Source organism: Gouania willdenowi, chromosome 3 (genome assembly GCF_900634775.1).
Source record: "Gouania willdenowi chromosome 3, fGouWil2.1, whole genome shotgun sequence".
Lineage (NCBI taxonomy): Eukaryota > Metazoa > Chordata > Actinopteri > Blenniiformes > Gobiesocidae > Gouania > Gouania willdenowi.
The window spans coordinates 24390208-24407157 of NC_041046.1; the positions used below are offsets into that span (position 1 = coordinate 24390208).

At 36.5% G+C, this 16950-nt stretch overlaps 1 protein-coding gene across 4 annotated transcripts in view; it reads left to right on the forward strand.

Annotated features, from left to right (window-relative positions):
• spon1a (spondin 1a) overlaps positions 1-16950 on the forward strand; it is an 85466-nt gene that overhangs the window by 51597 nt on the left and 16919 nt on the right. For all 4 annotated transcript variants that reach the window (XM_028442223.1, XM_028442224.1, XM_028442226.1 and 1 more), the window contains one exon: positions 12092-12156. In XM_028442223.1, coding sequence (XP_028298024.1) covers positions 12092-12156 — 65 coding nt within the window. The remainder of the gene's footprint in view (positions 1-12091; positions 12157-16950) is intronic.

Sequence of the window (16950 nt, forward strand, 5' to 3'; positions counted from 1 at the left end):
AAGGGTGTGGAGCTTTATACAAACCCGAATGTGCTTCCTTTCCACCCTCCACAGATTTGTATTTAATTTGCTAAACAAAAAACTAAACCTCCTAAACATATTCCGCATTTTCCTCTGCGCAACCTATTATTTGTTGAAAGAAAACTATAATATTTCACTTTAGTCAATTTATAAATTTCACAATGTTGAAAATGTAACACAGAGTTTACGTTTGATCAACAAGTACATACATCCAAACAACTTAAAAGGTCAAACAGTTCTGCAAAATGTTTTTTTAGTCAGTTGTGTAGTAACATGATTTGAAATACTTTTTTTGTTTAGCCTGGTGGAAACAAATTCCTTGGTGTGATTTCTCAAGCTTTACGTTGAATATAAGAAAGAGGGCCCAGGCTTCAGATACTACAGGAATATGCAAACAAACATCTGCATTATTGCAAACACGTCTATATAATCTGACAGTTGATGTCAGACAGGAGTCCCTGTTGACAAAAATGTTTACAGACGACACTGCCATCAGTAGAGAAAATGAAAAGTACATACTGTATAAGGGAACCGAGAAAGTACAGATTTCCTCTGTGGAGTAGATTAATCCAAGTCTGCAGATGCAAGGACGAAAGTGTGTCTGAATGACAGTGAAACAGGTGGAAGAGGTAAAATGTGGAAATATTGATGGTGAATCATTGTCAACAGTTCAGCTATCCAAAGCACCAGCTGGGAATGAAATAAGATGAAAAACGACAATTCAAATGCAGAGACTGGTAGAGATGCACACATAGAAGTCCACGAATCAAGGCATGTACTTGATGTTTTCTTGGCAGAAACTAAAGCCTTCTGCAAGAGACACACACTTCCTAGTTGGTTGGCCACTAAATTCCACACCTGTCAGTCTGTCCCGAACCCTTTGACATAATAAACAATGGGACCACATCTGACCAGCAACCCTAAAACTTGAATCTGCCTCTACTCATGAATCCAAACCTCCGTAACAAAGGGTAACAAGGTGGACTGATTTGACTTAAATACACTCAGTAACTCCTGAGTGGATTTATGACCCTCAGAGAACCCATTAATGTGTGAGCAGGCATCTAATTACAATACCTTGTCAATAAAGGGCTCATGTGCAGCACAGATCAATAAATGCTCAGAAACAAACAAATATGGATATACACACATACTGTATACACACTTTCTTCTACAGCCCTCTATCCCCTGGTCGGCGGACACAACTCAGAATTGAATTTCTTCTTTAAGCAACTACTGTCGATTAGAGTCTTAATCTATTACTAAAATCTTTTGTAGGTTTGATTCTTTTCTTCATAATAAATTACAATTCCAGTTTGAGTTCACTTTAATCAATGCACACATGCTGATTAGAGAATGCTTCGAGAATCAATATTAGACTTATTGCTCTATATTGTTCGTATAAATTCTATCTGTTTTCCAATGTAGCATTCTAAGGCCTCTTTTTATTGTGATGATAGAGTTCTTTGTACTGTCAGCTCCACAGCAAAAAAAAGAGGTATTGCTTATGATGACCCGCTCACCTCCCTATTCAAGACATGTACTTTTAGCGCAAGCAAAATTCATTGACATACTCTGTGCTATCCACACTGTAAATGGAGATATCATTGATGCCGAACACTTGTGAACACGATGAGAACAACTGACAAAGCTCGCATCGAACATCCTTTTCAGAAATGACAAAGGAGCATTACATCAAAGAGAGCTTTCATCTATAAAGCTGTCTGCAGAGTAACACAGAGACAAAACTTCTGAAAGCTGCCTGTCACTATATTACTCTGGGAGAAAGGTTTCCATAGCTCTGTGTGTATCTGCGTCTGTGTGCAGGTTGACAGTATTACAAAAAAATGGAGGCAACCATTAGCCACTATATTAAAAAAATCCAGACACATTGGCCACGGTTACATGATGTTTTTTGATTCGGAATTAGATACTTCAGAATTAAAGTGTACTGCAAGTGTACTTACATGGAAATAGTAATTCTCGAACTGAGGCTTACATGGGACGGTTTATTCGGCTTTAGTTAATTCCGCTTTAGGTCTGTGGGTTGGGAAGGCTTGGATTAGACGGGGACGAACATGATGTATCACGTCAATCACATCTATCGGGAGAAACACACATCAAACATATTGTTGGCTGTAACACACAAGACCACACATGAGAACTGTGTGGAAGAGAGATAGGAACTAATCATCAGTAAATAAAGCCCAGTAAAACTCCTAAAACTATAACCAGGAATAAATAGTTGCTCCCTGGTAAAGATAGTAGTTCTAACAACCGTTACAATGATACACTTGGTGATATTGCAGCCTGTGCAGCAGTACAGGGATGCATTTACTCCGTCTCCGGGTCTTAGTATCACCCGTTCGATGAGGCCGTTGCGTTTGCTGATCTCCTGTGTGATAAGTCGATGTGTCCACATGTTTATGCCTCCATCCATCCCCTTTTTTCTTTATATCCATGTCTTTTAAGGCTGTTATTAAATAGTGTCGGTTCTATTCCGGGCCGCCATGTTGGATTATGTCGTCACCCAGTACGTCATCGCCACAAGCCGCACATGCGCAGAACAACTGCAATTAACTTAATGCGGAATTAAATGTTAACTTTTTACAAGAAAGAGGAGTTATTTAATTCAGAATTAAAAACGGAATAAACCAGCCACCTAATTCGGAATTAGGTTTAATACAGAATTAAATTAGCATTAGGAATTAAGTGTTTACAAGGTCAGGTTAAAGAGGAATTTGCTTTTATTCTGCTTTAAAGAGGAATTAAAGCTCCCATGTAAACGTGTCCAGTCAAATGTCATCAAACCATTGAAGGTAAAAGTACGTATGCTTTATTTTTTATTGTGTTATTTTGTATCAAGATTAAATTGTCAGCTCAAACTTAACACACTCTTCCTGGAGCTACTACTACTACTACAACTCCAGCAATGTTCTTGGATGTGTATGTTCGAATCTCACCCAGGCCATCGCTGTGGGATGTTGAGCAAGTCCCTTAACCCCTAACTGCTGCAATATGGCTGCCCTCTGCTCCTCAGGGATGGCTTAAATGCAGAAGACAACATTCATATATGTAGTAACATATATGACCAATAAAGGCGAAAGCCCTGATTTAATTTTAATCTTTAATCATTGATAGTATAAAATTCACTGTTATATTATGTCTTTGAATGAACTTGAGGCAGCGCATTGAAGGCGGTGCAGCAAAAGTGGCACGGCAAAGGTGGCGCAGATTGCTGAAGGAGGTGAAGGCAGCGTGGTGAAGGGGGAGCGGCGAAGGCGGCGTGGCAAAGGCATTGCGGCAACACAAAAAGTGGAGCTAATAATGTAACGTAACAAATAGGGAAAAGCTAATAGCTGTAACCTAACACAGGGGGAGGAGCTATTAACTGTAACGTAACACATGGGGTGAAGCTAATAACTGTAACATAACACAAGGGGCGGAGCTAATAACTGTAACATAACACAATGGACGTAGCGAATTACTGTAACATTACACAGGGGGCGCAGCTATTAAATGTGACGTTGCAAGGGGCTAATAACTAACGTAACATAACAGAAAGGGTGGAGCTAATTACTGTAACGTAACACAATAGGTGGAGCTAATAACTATAACCTAACAAAAGGGGCAGAGCTAATAACTGTAACGTAACACAGAGGGTAGAGCTATTAGCTGTAACGTAACAAAGGGGGTGGAGCTAATTGCCGTAAAATAACACAAGGGGCGGAGTTAATTACTGTAATGCAACACAATGGGCGGAGTTAATTACTGTAATGCAACACAATGGGCAGGGCTAACTGCTGTAATGTAACACAAGGGGCGGAGTTAATTGCTGTAACGTAACACAGAGGGTGGAGATAATTACTGTAAAATAACACAGAGGGTGGAACTAATTACTGTAAAGTAACACAAAAGGGGCGGAGCTAATTGCTGTAATGTAACAAAGGTGCAGAGCTCATTTGTAACATAACACAAGGGGTGGAGTTAATTACTGTAACGTAACACAGAGGGTGGAGATAATTGCTGTAACACAACACAAAGGGCGGAGCTAATTGCTGTAATGTAACGAAAAGGGGCGGAGCTAATTGCCTTAACATTACACAGGGGGCGGAGCTTATTGCTGTAAAGCAACACAAGGGGCGGGGCTAATTGCTGTAACGTAACAAAAGTACGTACACACTCCCCCTGGAGCTGCTGCTGCTGCTACTACTACTACTACTTCCGCAATGTTATTTGATGTGTTAGTACAACAACAAATAGTAGATTTCTGTCTAAACGAATCAATCATAATGCATTGATAGTATAAAATTCACTGTTATATTATGTCTTTGTATAAACTTGAGTCAGCGCGGCAAAGGTAGCGCGGAAAAGGCAGCGCAGCAAAGCCCTCTCAAGTACCTCCTGTAGTGCCATCAAGTACCCCTAGAGGTACACGTTCCCCATTTGAGAAACACTTCACTATGTCATTTGTTCATAACATGGGATTTGTGTTAATTATCTATCATAATGTTAGATTGTAGTGCTTTATTTCTCATGACATCACAATGATTTAAAGATTGCCTACTGTGGAATAGGTAAGCACTTCTCAATAACTTTTCCCTTTACAATTGAATACTACTACTTGGGTATTATATGGCTGTGGCAGAATTTGAAGACTATACCCTCAGGGCTCTGTAAGCCAATTTCATGGCTGATAACCTCACTTTGAATGAGTATGACGGGTTATTTGGCTTGGTTGGTTTAGTAAACAATACCAATGGGCTTAATTCCAGCTCACTATGTGGCTATAAAAAAATTAAGAAAAAAAAAAAGAATAATGGTCCTTTGAGTGTAGGTTAATCCACTACCAGTGTTTGTTTTTGTTGAATTTGACTGTTTTCTTTCTTTCTCTATGAACAACATTTTTTCATTACATTTCTAAAATGATTTTAAAGTAAAATGAAAGTGATGTAGAAAAGCCACAAATGGCAGCGTGACTCAAATGATAAAACGTTGCGATATGTCATTTCAGATAGCAAGTGTCAGTAAAAATGTGAATTGAAACATATTTCTTTGTCACACTTAAGTACATAACTTAATATTCACTGTTCAGGGAATATTAACAATACAAATAAAGCATTCTCCTTTTATCTTTTAGTAATGTTGTGCCCTACACTTGCTGATTGCTTATGGATCCAGTTAGCTTTTTCTTTCTGAGGGACAAAAAACACACACCACCTATAAAACAATGGCACCCTAAACACTTACTTCTATTTAATAAAGCACAGAACACTATCTTTATCCCTTTATGTTTCCAATAGACTTCAAAATGTTTTTAATTTAGGTCCTGCTAGAATAATAATATTTAATGTTCCGTACTTAGTTTCTCTTGCTTATTTATTTTATATAAGAGCATGTGATTAGAACTAGAACTTAAATCCTCAGAATAAGGCCAGAAAAAGGTTCTTTCAGATTCCAGACTTTGCCCAAAATGTACGTTAGGTTTTGCCACTGATGTTATTTACTGTGAGGTGAGTTTTATCACTGGCATTCATGACTTAAACCTTACAACAGAGGAACAGAATAATTCTTAGCTGGGCAGACAGAGAGGAAGATACAATTAAACATTGACACTGGGCTGCAGACACTAAACATGAATCATTGGCTATAAATAAAACACACAACCATTTGGTCTGTAAAGCATTATTGAGATACAGCACATTGATAAACTCACTTCTGCATTTGTAAATTAAAGTGATGTGTTGCTCTCATACAGTGACAGTTATTAACAACAGAGGGATTGCAATGGAAAAAAAAAAATATCCAGCAGGCCAATACAATCTGTGTAAATATGTTGGCAGGATGTCACGATGATTCCATCAAATGGGTTTGTGTGCAGCAGATTTGCGGTGGAATGAGGAATAAATTTAGACTGCACGTTGCCAAAAGCTGCTTATTGTGTAGTGATATTTATCATTGGTTCCATGAAACAACAGCAGAAAGAATGACAACAAAAACAAGAGAGATAAAGTGTACTGCTTTTATTACACCTTATTCATACATATGCATTCATTCATTGAAATTTGTACTGAATTTATCATCTTTCCAAGTGTGTTTTTTAAGGAAAGGAGGGAACCAACTGTTCGATACCAACAGTTGGGGCAAGTTTTAAAGTGACTTCAGTCATGGTCATCTAAGCTAGTGGTTCTCAAACTTTCAATACAGCTCAGATGTATAGGTAATTTTATTTTACATAGATTTATATTTGAGAAAGTGAAAGTATAGAACAGTATAGAAGTTAAGATTGTTTTTTTTTTTTAAAATCAATTTCTAGACATTTCATCCCTCATTCAACCCCATTTCAATTCTAGACAACACCACATGAGGTGACGAACCCATGGTTGAAAAACACTGATTTAGTGCCTCCACAATAGATTTATTTTGTTAGTTTTGATTATTTCCGGTCCTCTCTTGCGTAGTGTGGGACCAAAACTGACTCTTGTGTTTGCAGTTCATGTTCTAATCAAAATAATTTCTATCATCATTACAATGATTATAATTTTTAACTGAAAATCTCTCTCGCTCTCTCTCTCTCTCAAGTACCCCCTTTTGTGCCATCAGGTTTCCTTAGGGTTACACATACCCCCATTTGAGAAACACTGATCTAAGCTAATCATCATAAATTAGTGCCTCAATTACAATCCAAAAATAGTGGAGTCTAACCTTTGAAACTTTAAAGCAGTGAGAGGCAGTGTGTGGGTCTATTGGTGACTAATGGCTTTCTGCATTAAAGCACAAAAAATAAAAATATTTCCTTAGTCCATCCTAATGAGTTCCTGAGAGGTTTTTCTTTGCTGCCAGTTGCAGGATTAGAAAAAGTCAGATTTGCTTGTGTTTAATTTTAGATTAGTCTAAGAAAATGATGGACCTGTTGAAAAGCAAACTACTATGTGTTAGCCAGGAGCAGCTTTGCTAATGGGGCTCAGTTGGGATCCCTATCATTAGCAGGAAATAGGCAGGAGGTTGGCTTACATGTCAACTTTGAAACTCCGTTCCCTGCTGGCTTGACATCTCAGGGAGGAAAAGCAGGGATTTGAAGTAATTCTTCCAGTGGGAAGACTTTAATTAGCAGTGTAAGTTGACCAATTAACAACTAACCACGAGGGCCGCCAGTTGCTCCTCTGGAAAGTATGGTGGCCTTTGGAGTTGTGAAAGAAAGCTAATTAATGACGAAAAGACACACAATTTAATTTAATTGTGAAGAAAATACAGAAGCAGAAAACGCACACAACAAGCTAATTCAGTAAATCTGAAAATAGTCTGGCATCATGATGACAGCAAAAAAACCTCACTTTTCAAGCAGTCATGTGGCATCCAGATTTTATAATGTATTGAAGAAGCAATTAAAAGATATTTTTTTTTAAATCACTTTTCATTATTGTTTAACATTGGAAAACTGGAAAGCAGAAGCACTTCAGGTGCTATAGTATTACCTGGATCTGCTGGAGATTTCTACCTGTTAAGAGGAAGTTTTTTCTTGAATGTGTCTATTTATACGGTTGCCATACGGACAACCCCGGTGCTATTGGTACGTTTACCAAAGTACAAGTACGTAGCGTCTTGGGGTTAGGTTTAGAGTTAGGGTTAGGTAAAAGTAAGGGTTAGGGTTAGGTTATAAACCAATATCGCAACAATTTTTAGGGTTAAGGTTAAGTTTAGGTTTAGGGTAAGGGTAACGTTTAGTCTTAGTCACGTAACCTAAACTGGCCAAATAGGGTCGGTGCGTACAGATAGAATGTCAGTATATTGATACGTCAACCGTATGGATAGCCACTTTCTTTTTTCTTCCCACTATGGCTGATGCTTGTTCACGTGGATTTGTAGTTTTTATTTCCTTTTGATTACGAATTTTATATTTTGATAGCGCTTTGAGATGACTTTTGTTGTAATTAGCGCTATATGAATAGCATTGAATTGAATTGTTCAAATAGAAATTCATTTGAGGATCAATGTCTCAGGAATTAAGATTTCATGCCTAGGTGATGATCCGTAGCATATTTCCTCATTAAGCTCATAAATCTCTCTCAGTCATTAAATTGAACAGAAAAGAAAAAAAATGAAGCACATAAGTTACTTTCTTTATTGTGGTTGAATCATAATACTGTACATTGAAATGCACATTTCTTTATTTTTTATTATCTTTAGCTATTTATTTTATTTTAATATTTTTTTTATTAGTTGTGTCTAATTCAACCTATTTTCTGACACAGGACCTCATGAAATAAATCAAAACCCTTTGCGGCAAAACAGTGTTAATGACTTAAACAATTCCATTATATATTATTTATGACAGTGGGTTTGCTGCAGTAAGCCATATCTCTGTGACAGTAACCCCCTCATCTTTGTTCACATGTTTGTTTGGAGAATTGCAGATTTATTTTTAGTCTCTTGGTGATTTAGTTTCCCTCCAATTAACAGTGATTTTTTTTTTTTTTTGGCAATCACTAAAATAATCCATATAATGTATCTTTGATTTGAGCTATAGTTTTTATTAGGTGTACCTCCCAGTAGAAATATCAGTGGGTTCACTGGAACAGTACCGGTAACCTTTGTTTTTTAGTAGAGTTTTTAAAATACTTCATTTTCACTTTCCTGTCATTTTTTCTTGGCTTATTTTTATTTTAAAAAAAAAAACAAAACAAAAAACCGTTAATAGCGTGTAAATGTGAGAGGAGTAAAAAGAGCTGAGAATCAAACCCAGGGTTGATATTTCATCTGGAATAATTTTGTGTGGAGTTTGCATGTTCTCCCTACCACTTTCTGCCTGATTTTAGTAATAAAGTGTTTTCAGAAATATCCAAGCTACAATGTTTTAATAATTATAGAGGCCATTATGTTGTGTCATGCCCTTGTGAGAATTTTTGTAACAACTGAAAAAAATGAATGTAACTCATACAAATATACAAACCAAGTCACTGATAATATGAGTTCCCTTACATAAAAAATGATCCACACAAAAAAAACGCAAATGCTTTAAAACTGTGCAAGTTTGAAAAGTGCAATGTAACAATGACTTAATGACCTAACATTCGTCATTATTTTTAAAAAAAAATCGGCCGTCTCCTGTGGCTCTACTCCATTTGCCTCGAGCTACTGCATAGCCTGTGGACTGAACACAGACATCTGTGAAATTAATTTTTAGACTTCATTAAGAGTGTGTGTAGAGCTACAAAGTCTGGTTGTAATTAGTACTGAGGAATATTGGATTACATCTAATTCATTATTTTTAATCAGATTTTTAGAGATTCCTACTAACTCAATAATAGCAAAGTGAAAATGAAAGCTATCAATATTCTCACACATTGATTATGCATGTGCAGTCTGACGGATCTGCAGACCTTGTGTATCTTGAACTTCTCCTATCTGAGCTTGCATTGAATTCTTTATGGATTTGAGTTGCTGTTGTGTGTCTGTTGAATAAAATCACATTGGACAGCTTTTCCTATGTACAGCTATACCAGTGACGGTTAATTGTTCGCCTTTTTTCCCTCTTTGGACCACGTTTGCTGTATAGTGACAAATGCACCAAACCAGCTGCCCTTGCAGAGAGCACTGGGGGATCAATATGGGAATGTCCAAATGCTTTCATGACAATTTGCGCTTTCATCTGCAAAATAATACAGCACTTCCACTAACAAGTGTGATCAGAATCAGGATCAGAAGTACTTTATTTATCCCAGAGAGAAATTACTTTAGTCACAGAGGGTCGAGAAATATTACAAGTGAAAAGAATAAACGCTAAAGAAAGAAAGAAAAAAGAAAATCTACACAATGAAGTAAAATACTGTTAATTAAATAAGGATTAAATACAAGTACACTCATTACTAGGGATGTAACGATTAATCGTAAGGCAGTTAAAAATCGATTCATAGGTATCACGGTTGATATCGAATTTTTGAAAATTGAATCGCAGTACCTTTTTTTAACCAGCAGAGGGTATCCACAAGTGTAGGAGGCGGGCGGAGTCTGCTAATACTTTCTTTCTGGCTGCCTTCTACTCTTAAATATGTTAATAAATGATTCATTACCCCTTTAGCACCGACAGAATATCTGTAATATTACGTTTTTCTATTAGCTCTGTCTCCTAGCATAGCTTCTCTTCTTCACTGCAAGATATCTGCATGCCAACCGACCACTGTATTACCAGCGCCCTCTGCTGGTCCAAACAAATATGACGTAAATCAGTGTAATCACAGTTTTTTTTTTTTTTTTAAAGTCCAATTGTTTAGGCATAAAATACATTTTCAGTTGCACTTTTAAAAAGAAAAAGAACTATTATGCAGTTTTGCATTGTTTATTATAGAACCAGAATTTAAATTAATAGGCTTCATTTTCATTTGTATTATAACTTTATTTATTTCATTCAAGATTTATTTTTAGTTAAATTGCATTGTTTTGAATAGTTTATCAAGGAATTCTTTTGACAATGAAAAATAAAAGGAAAATAATACAATATTTTCTACAGTCCCATTTTGTAAAATAAATCGTGAGAGAATCGTATCGTGAACCCAGTATTGTGAATCGAATCGCATCGGGAGTTGAGTGAATCGTTACATCCCTACTCATTACAGGAGAAAAAATGAAAAAGTAAATTAAATAAATAATATTTCAAACGTATGAATATACTACAGATATATACAGAATCAAAAAGCTGTCAGGCCTGCTCCCCCAGCAAACAACATAGCATAGAGGATCTCACTCGCCACCACAGACTCGTAGAACATCCTCAGCATTTTTTTGCAGATGATATATACAAAAGGTTTGCCTTGTTAGTAGTCATAATGTTGCCAATACTGTTTGTACATTTTAAAATACCGTAAATGATGTCATCGTCTGCTGAGAAAAACTGATATGAATGGGTCCTTCTTGCAAATGACTCTTTTTTTAACTGCTTGTTATCCCTATTTCTCTCAAAACAACAACTTCTTAAGTGATGTTTAGTTTGTGCTGAGGAACAAATGTGAAATGGGCCGAGAAGCTGAACCATTGTGGCATTCTGATGTTCTCATGTCTGCATTTGTCATATTCTATTTTTTTTATGATTGTGTCACTGTATTGTACATAATATTTGAAAAAAATGAGGTGTGTGTGCATTGTCCTCAAGTCTTAAGCACATATCTCTGTATGAGGATGTATAAGCATAAAGTATATAATGGGTGGATCATTAGCAGGGACACAGCCAGTAACAACATGGTGTCTAAAACTAGGATCATCCTGCTGAGCCTATTACCAGGCTGTCAGATTTGCTGCAATAAAATTCAATAACCTCAAACATAAGATGAAAATGTTGACATTTTACCTATTGCAACAACAATTTAATGAATCTGTTTTAGCTGAGAAAGCAGTGTTTTGGCACTTTTCAGTTCTTAATGGAACTGATTATTCACAAAATAGCAATTTGCATTCGAGGGGATTTTTTAAAAACATTTGTGACCCAAGAGCAGACATGCTGTAACAATAAAACCTCACTTTGGCAGGAATTTGAGCTTTTAGGTTAAACCCATCTGTTTATTTGTTCCGTCGTTCTTATCATATGACGAATACAACTTTTCATTTCTAAACAAATATAGAGACAAAAACTAATTCAGATTTGACTGCACCCATGCACACTTAATAAATAAATGTAGAACATTTCATTAAATCACAGCAAACGAAACAACAGCAGGTTTACACAACAAATATCAAGTCATAAGTTATGATTTCATGTCAGTGACTTCTAGTATATTGTAATACAAGCTGTTTTTGATCACTGTTTGAAGCAGTCAATGCAACATCGCAAACATTCATAATAGAATGATGAAAGATAGACATTTCTTTGTGTATGCCATTTTTCTTTCCATCTATGTTTGCTCATTTTACCAGACATTGTTGTTATGCACTGATAATGAAATGTGCAGAGGAAAAATGGCTTCTTCTGAGCCTCTTTATTCATTCACAAGTAATATACAACTGTAGGCAACATAAAGCTCTCAAATAATCCACCTGATTGGATAACGCTTGTCTTTGTTCATCTATTTCTGTCTTGCAGGGTGATGAGGTCCTGACAGTCATCAAAATGAAAGCACAATGGCCGGCCTGGCAGCCACTTAATGTGTAAGATATCCCATACAGCTAAAACAAGTGATTGTGTATAATTCTGCATGTGAGCCCATTTTACCACTTATCTATCATCTCCTGAAAATGAACACCTACAAAAAAACCCCAAAGAAACACACATTTTTGCAATGGTTTTTCTAAAACAGCTTTCTGCACATGCAAAAGTGTGATCGCTCTTGCCGTATGTATTGTTTCACAACGTGTCTTTGTTGCTGAAAATAAAGTATTTATGTGGCTCACAACAGACTGCAGAACAGAAGATTTGCCCACAGGTATCATTTGCTAGTTTACAGTTACAAATCCTGCCCCGAACATAAAAATGTGTGCATCAGTCTGAGGCGTCCTGAAAAACGAGGTGTAGTCGGGCACATTAATCAGAAACCTGCTAGTCTGAAACCCAGAGGGCTGCAAAGTTTGGAGCTATCATCAACCCTCCTCACCCTATTGTTAATTTTGTCAACTAAAAGGTTGAGTCATAGTTTTTGTCGACTAAACTTTTTTTTAAATGACAACTAATCTATGACACGTTGGCCAAAACTATATCAAAATATATTTATATTTTTGTCAACTAATAAAAACTAAACTATGATTTTGTCACATGGGACAAAATCTAATCAGAACTCATGTGATCATGTGGTAGTACTTCTCCATATCAGATTGACCAATGGCAAGCTTTAAAAAATGCATAAACTATTTTGCTTCTTACTTTAGTCAACTATATCTGTAACAGAATTAGTCGATGAAAATTGTAATGTCATTTAGTTGACTACAACTAGACTGTAACTAAAATAGTCCCGATGACTACATTTTGACTAAAACTAAAATGTCTTTTAGTCAAAAGACTATGACTAAAACATTCAAAATTTTAAGGTTAAAATTAACACTGACTCACCCACACCTGTTTTACCCAGACTAAGGAACATTGCATAATGCATTTGTGTTTGGGAACTTTTGTCCTTAACTGAAAAAGTTTCTGCTTTACTTTTCTTTTGTTGGCCTTGGTTTTTGTTTTCCACACCTAATCTGGATGATCGTTAACCAGCCCATTTACCTGTCGTACCTCACTACATTTGGTAGCGGATTCACTAAAGGTTTAGGTGTATTAAAACGTGTGCTAATAAGGGGTACAAACCCCAGGGAATCAGGACTGCACGTCACAATGCGCCCACAATCTATTTAGTGCGTTTCACTCTGATTAATATGTAAAGTAGGTGGATCTAATAAGGGGAGCAAAAAAATGGGAGGGGTAAATGCAAATTAATTAATGCATTGGACACAACGTAATTCATCAAACCTGGAACTGTTTGTATTGACTGTTTCTGCGCCGAAAGTAGTATGACCAACAGGCAGGTGCAAACTCACACACAGAGATCATGGCTAAAGTAAATATTGACACAGCCAAGAAAAAAAAATAGGCTCCAGTTAACCTTTCTAGTATAAGTATATAAGAAAATAATTCAAATAAAACAATAGTCAATATTAACTGCAACTGAAAGAAAAAGCAGAGTAAAATGTGTGTGAGGGAGAAAAACAGCTGTAGTTCAGTGTGCACGCTGCGGTGCAGAGGATGCTGTGCACGGACATTCGTAGACGGATGTCGCACCGGACGCACCAGCAGCTGTGTCCTACTGTATCTTTCTCTCCAAGTTTTGACTCAAACTCTCGTGTCGCGTTGATGGTAAGGAGCGTCAGGCCAGAATCAGCTGACCAGCTGCGTCATTTACGCAGCGATGGCACAAGGTTTGGACAAAGCGCTACTCAAGACAGCTCAAGACCTGCTAGATGATGCTCAGTATCATCTTCAGTTGCTGCAGACTGATTTTTCTGTTGCTGCAATAACTCAGATCAATGGCATCAACAGATCAATAGGACAGTTTCTGTACAAAGCTGCTCCTGTTTTCCATTACCTATTTTGGGAACATTTTGGACAAGCAGATACAACTGATGGACAGACATTCCCCGCCCATATTTACCCAAAACACACCCAATATATAGATATATATTGATAGGATCAAAAATTATATTTAAGTGCTTCATTCGTTTAACGATTACTGGCTTTTTTGCTGTAAATAAAGATTTTTTAAAATGTTTTTTTCTATACATTGACACTTTGTCACCTTTTTCAACTGGTGAGGTCCCAGATGCAGACCTGAGTGGGAGGAGAGGAACTCCTCAATCTCTCACACAAACACACTGACAGGACATGGAGTGAATACACGGACAGGAATCCATTAACAACCCACAAAGACAAAACGATGAACAAATAGAACATGTCACCTACCAAAAACCTAATAAAGTATGACTAACAGAAGCAATAAAAACACCATTCAAAAAGAGTTCTGGTTTCTTTGAAACAAACTGAATGTACAACATATAGTAAACTTTAGATGGAAAAGTTAACACAAAACCAAACCTAGCTAGCATAAATTTGAAAAATAAACCCTCCACAGACTCCGGGACATGACACAAAGAGAAAAATGTCAGCTAGAGTTATGAATAATAATGCATTAGATTTATATAGCACTTTGGAGTTATTAGTTATTCTGTTTAATAGATGTACACACATTCATGGGCTCTTTTCAGTGTCTTCCTAAGTAGAGTTATCAGCACATCTTACAATCTCAATGTGAAAAAGCTGTGGGTAACCTGCAAAGCAGACAAGTTCATTAAATGCTATTGGAGCTTATTTTATTGCCATGCTGTAAATTAAAGCTGGACTGTGCTTTATTTGTGAAAACCCAAACAAAAAGAGGTTGAAAGAAGCATGAAACCGCTGGCTAAGAAAAATTATTAAGACTTAATCATATACTAACATTTTCCTTTTCTTGAGAAGAACAAAAGCCTATTTTATCTTTTTTTTTTTCTTGAATAGAAGAACAAAGCTTGTAAAAAGGCATGAACTGTGTTTTCTCAAACACTGAGCCTTTGTGAGCTTAGGCTCTAAAGGGACGAACATGGCCAAGAACTAAAGCACTCATATTCAATAGAACTAATTAGCTCACAGAGTGCTGTGTACAACCAATTGTTTCACACGGTGATTATCCTCTATACATGTAGGAGTGCTTTTAATTACCTAAAACAGTGTGGAGTGTTGACAAGTTTTTTTTTAAATTTTTTTTTTTATTCAGTAACAAAGAATGTACCCTCACAATGAAGCTTGAAGGTAGTTCATCCATCCTCCCTGCTGATGCTGTTTGTTTGTTTATTATTTTATATATAGATTTCCCAAATTTAAAGCAAAATTAATAAAAAAATAAATAATTACACAAAAGCATACTGAATCAAAAAATAAATATTTTGGAAGGAATTGAGAAAAAGTTAAAGTTTTATACTACCCTATGTTCTTCCTGAAGCATAGTCTGGTACAGGTAGCACAATGTTATCATGCTATCTAAATCAGTGGTTCTCAAACTTGTTTGGCTCAACCCCTTTCTCTTATTCCTGAATCCAAGTACCCCCTTTGTCCGACTACAACATTTTGCTTTTTACTATGTAAAAGCAACATAGAACATAATGATGGAATTAATGACTGATAACACACACTTAAAATAATTTAATTTTGTAAATAAGTGGAATGAAACAATGTTTGATGCCTGCTGAATATATTTATTTCTATAGTTTTTGTCATTTCCAGTCATCTCACACTTGGTGTGGGACTAAGACTGACCCTTGTAGTTTTAGTTCATGTTCTAATCAAGATCATTTTCATTATCATTATTATGATTATGAAATTTCAACTAAAAATAAACATTATAAATCGGTGTACCCTTCGTTCTTTGGTTATTCCATTTTAAAACCAAATCAAAACTAGGCAAGACCTGTATTCGCAAGGCAAATACGTATTTGGTAATTGAAAATTGGCAAAAATGACAACCTGTATCTGGATCTGTTGACAAATTTGTTGTTTTTACTAATGAAATTGAAAGTAATAATGCAAAAAAAAAACAGGAGACTGACCTTGGTAGGGCTGCTTGATTATAGAAAAAATTATAATCGCGTTTATTTTAGTCATAATTGAAATCCCGATTATTCAAACGATTATTTGTCATCCAAAAAGTTATTTATTTTTTGTACAAAAAAACCCCCATAAAATATATTCTTTAAACATGAATAAAATCCTTTAAACAATAAAATAAAGTATGTTCACTTTTGCACAAAACAAAACACTTCTTGCACATGATGTGTCTATGCTCTTGGTTTTCATCATCAAACACAAAGTTTCCATATAAGAGAATTTAACTTGCCACTTGTTTACCAAACGTTTTTGCTGCGTTTCTCCTGCCATGTTTCAACACCACTTGCAACAACTTTCCTCGTGTTGGCCTGCAGGCTAGCTTTGGCTTTGAGAGGGGTGAGGCGGAGGGGAGGAGCTTCCATGTGCATGGATTAAACAACTCAAAGTTAGTATTAATAACTTTAGTCAAAATGATTGCGCATTCGGATTTATATAGCGGCTTTAAGCGCTTTACATGGATATGCATGCAATCGTATATTTGGAGGTATGGGTCTGTTCCGGGACCTCCTTGCCCTTTCCACAAGCTTACGTGGAAAGCCGGAGGTAGGGAGTACACTCCTCCCTGACCTTCACTGAGCCCTGGCTAAAGGCTAAAGCAAGGAGAGCGGTTAGCAGAAACCCCCTGGAACAGATCGGAGCATATGTTAATGACAAAAAAGGACACCCAGTTAGTTGGATACATACTGACCTGGAGGAGTTGGGGAGGAGGTGGGTTGCGAGATGCTTGCTGTTGCTGAGGAGGTAAGAGGCAGCTGTCGCGGTTTAAGTAGTGCTTC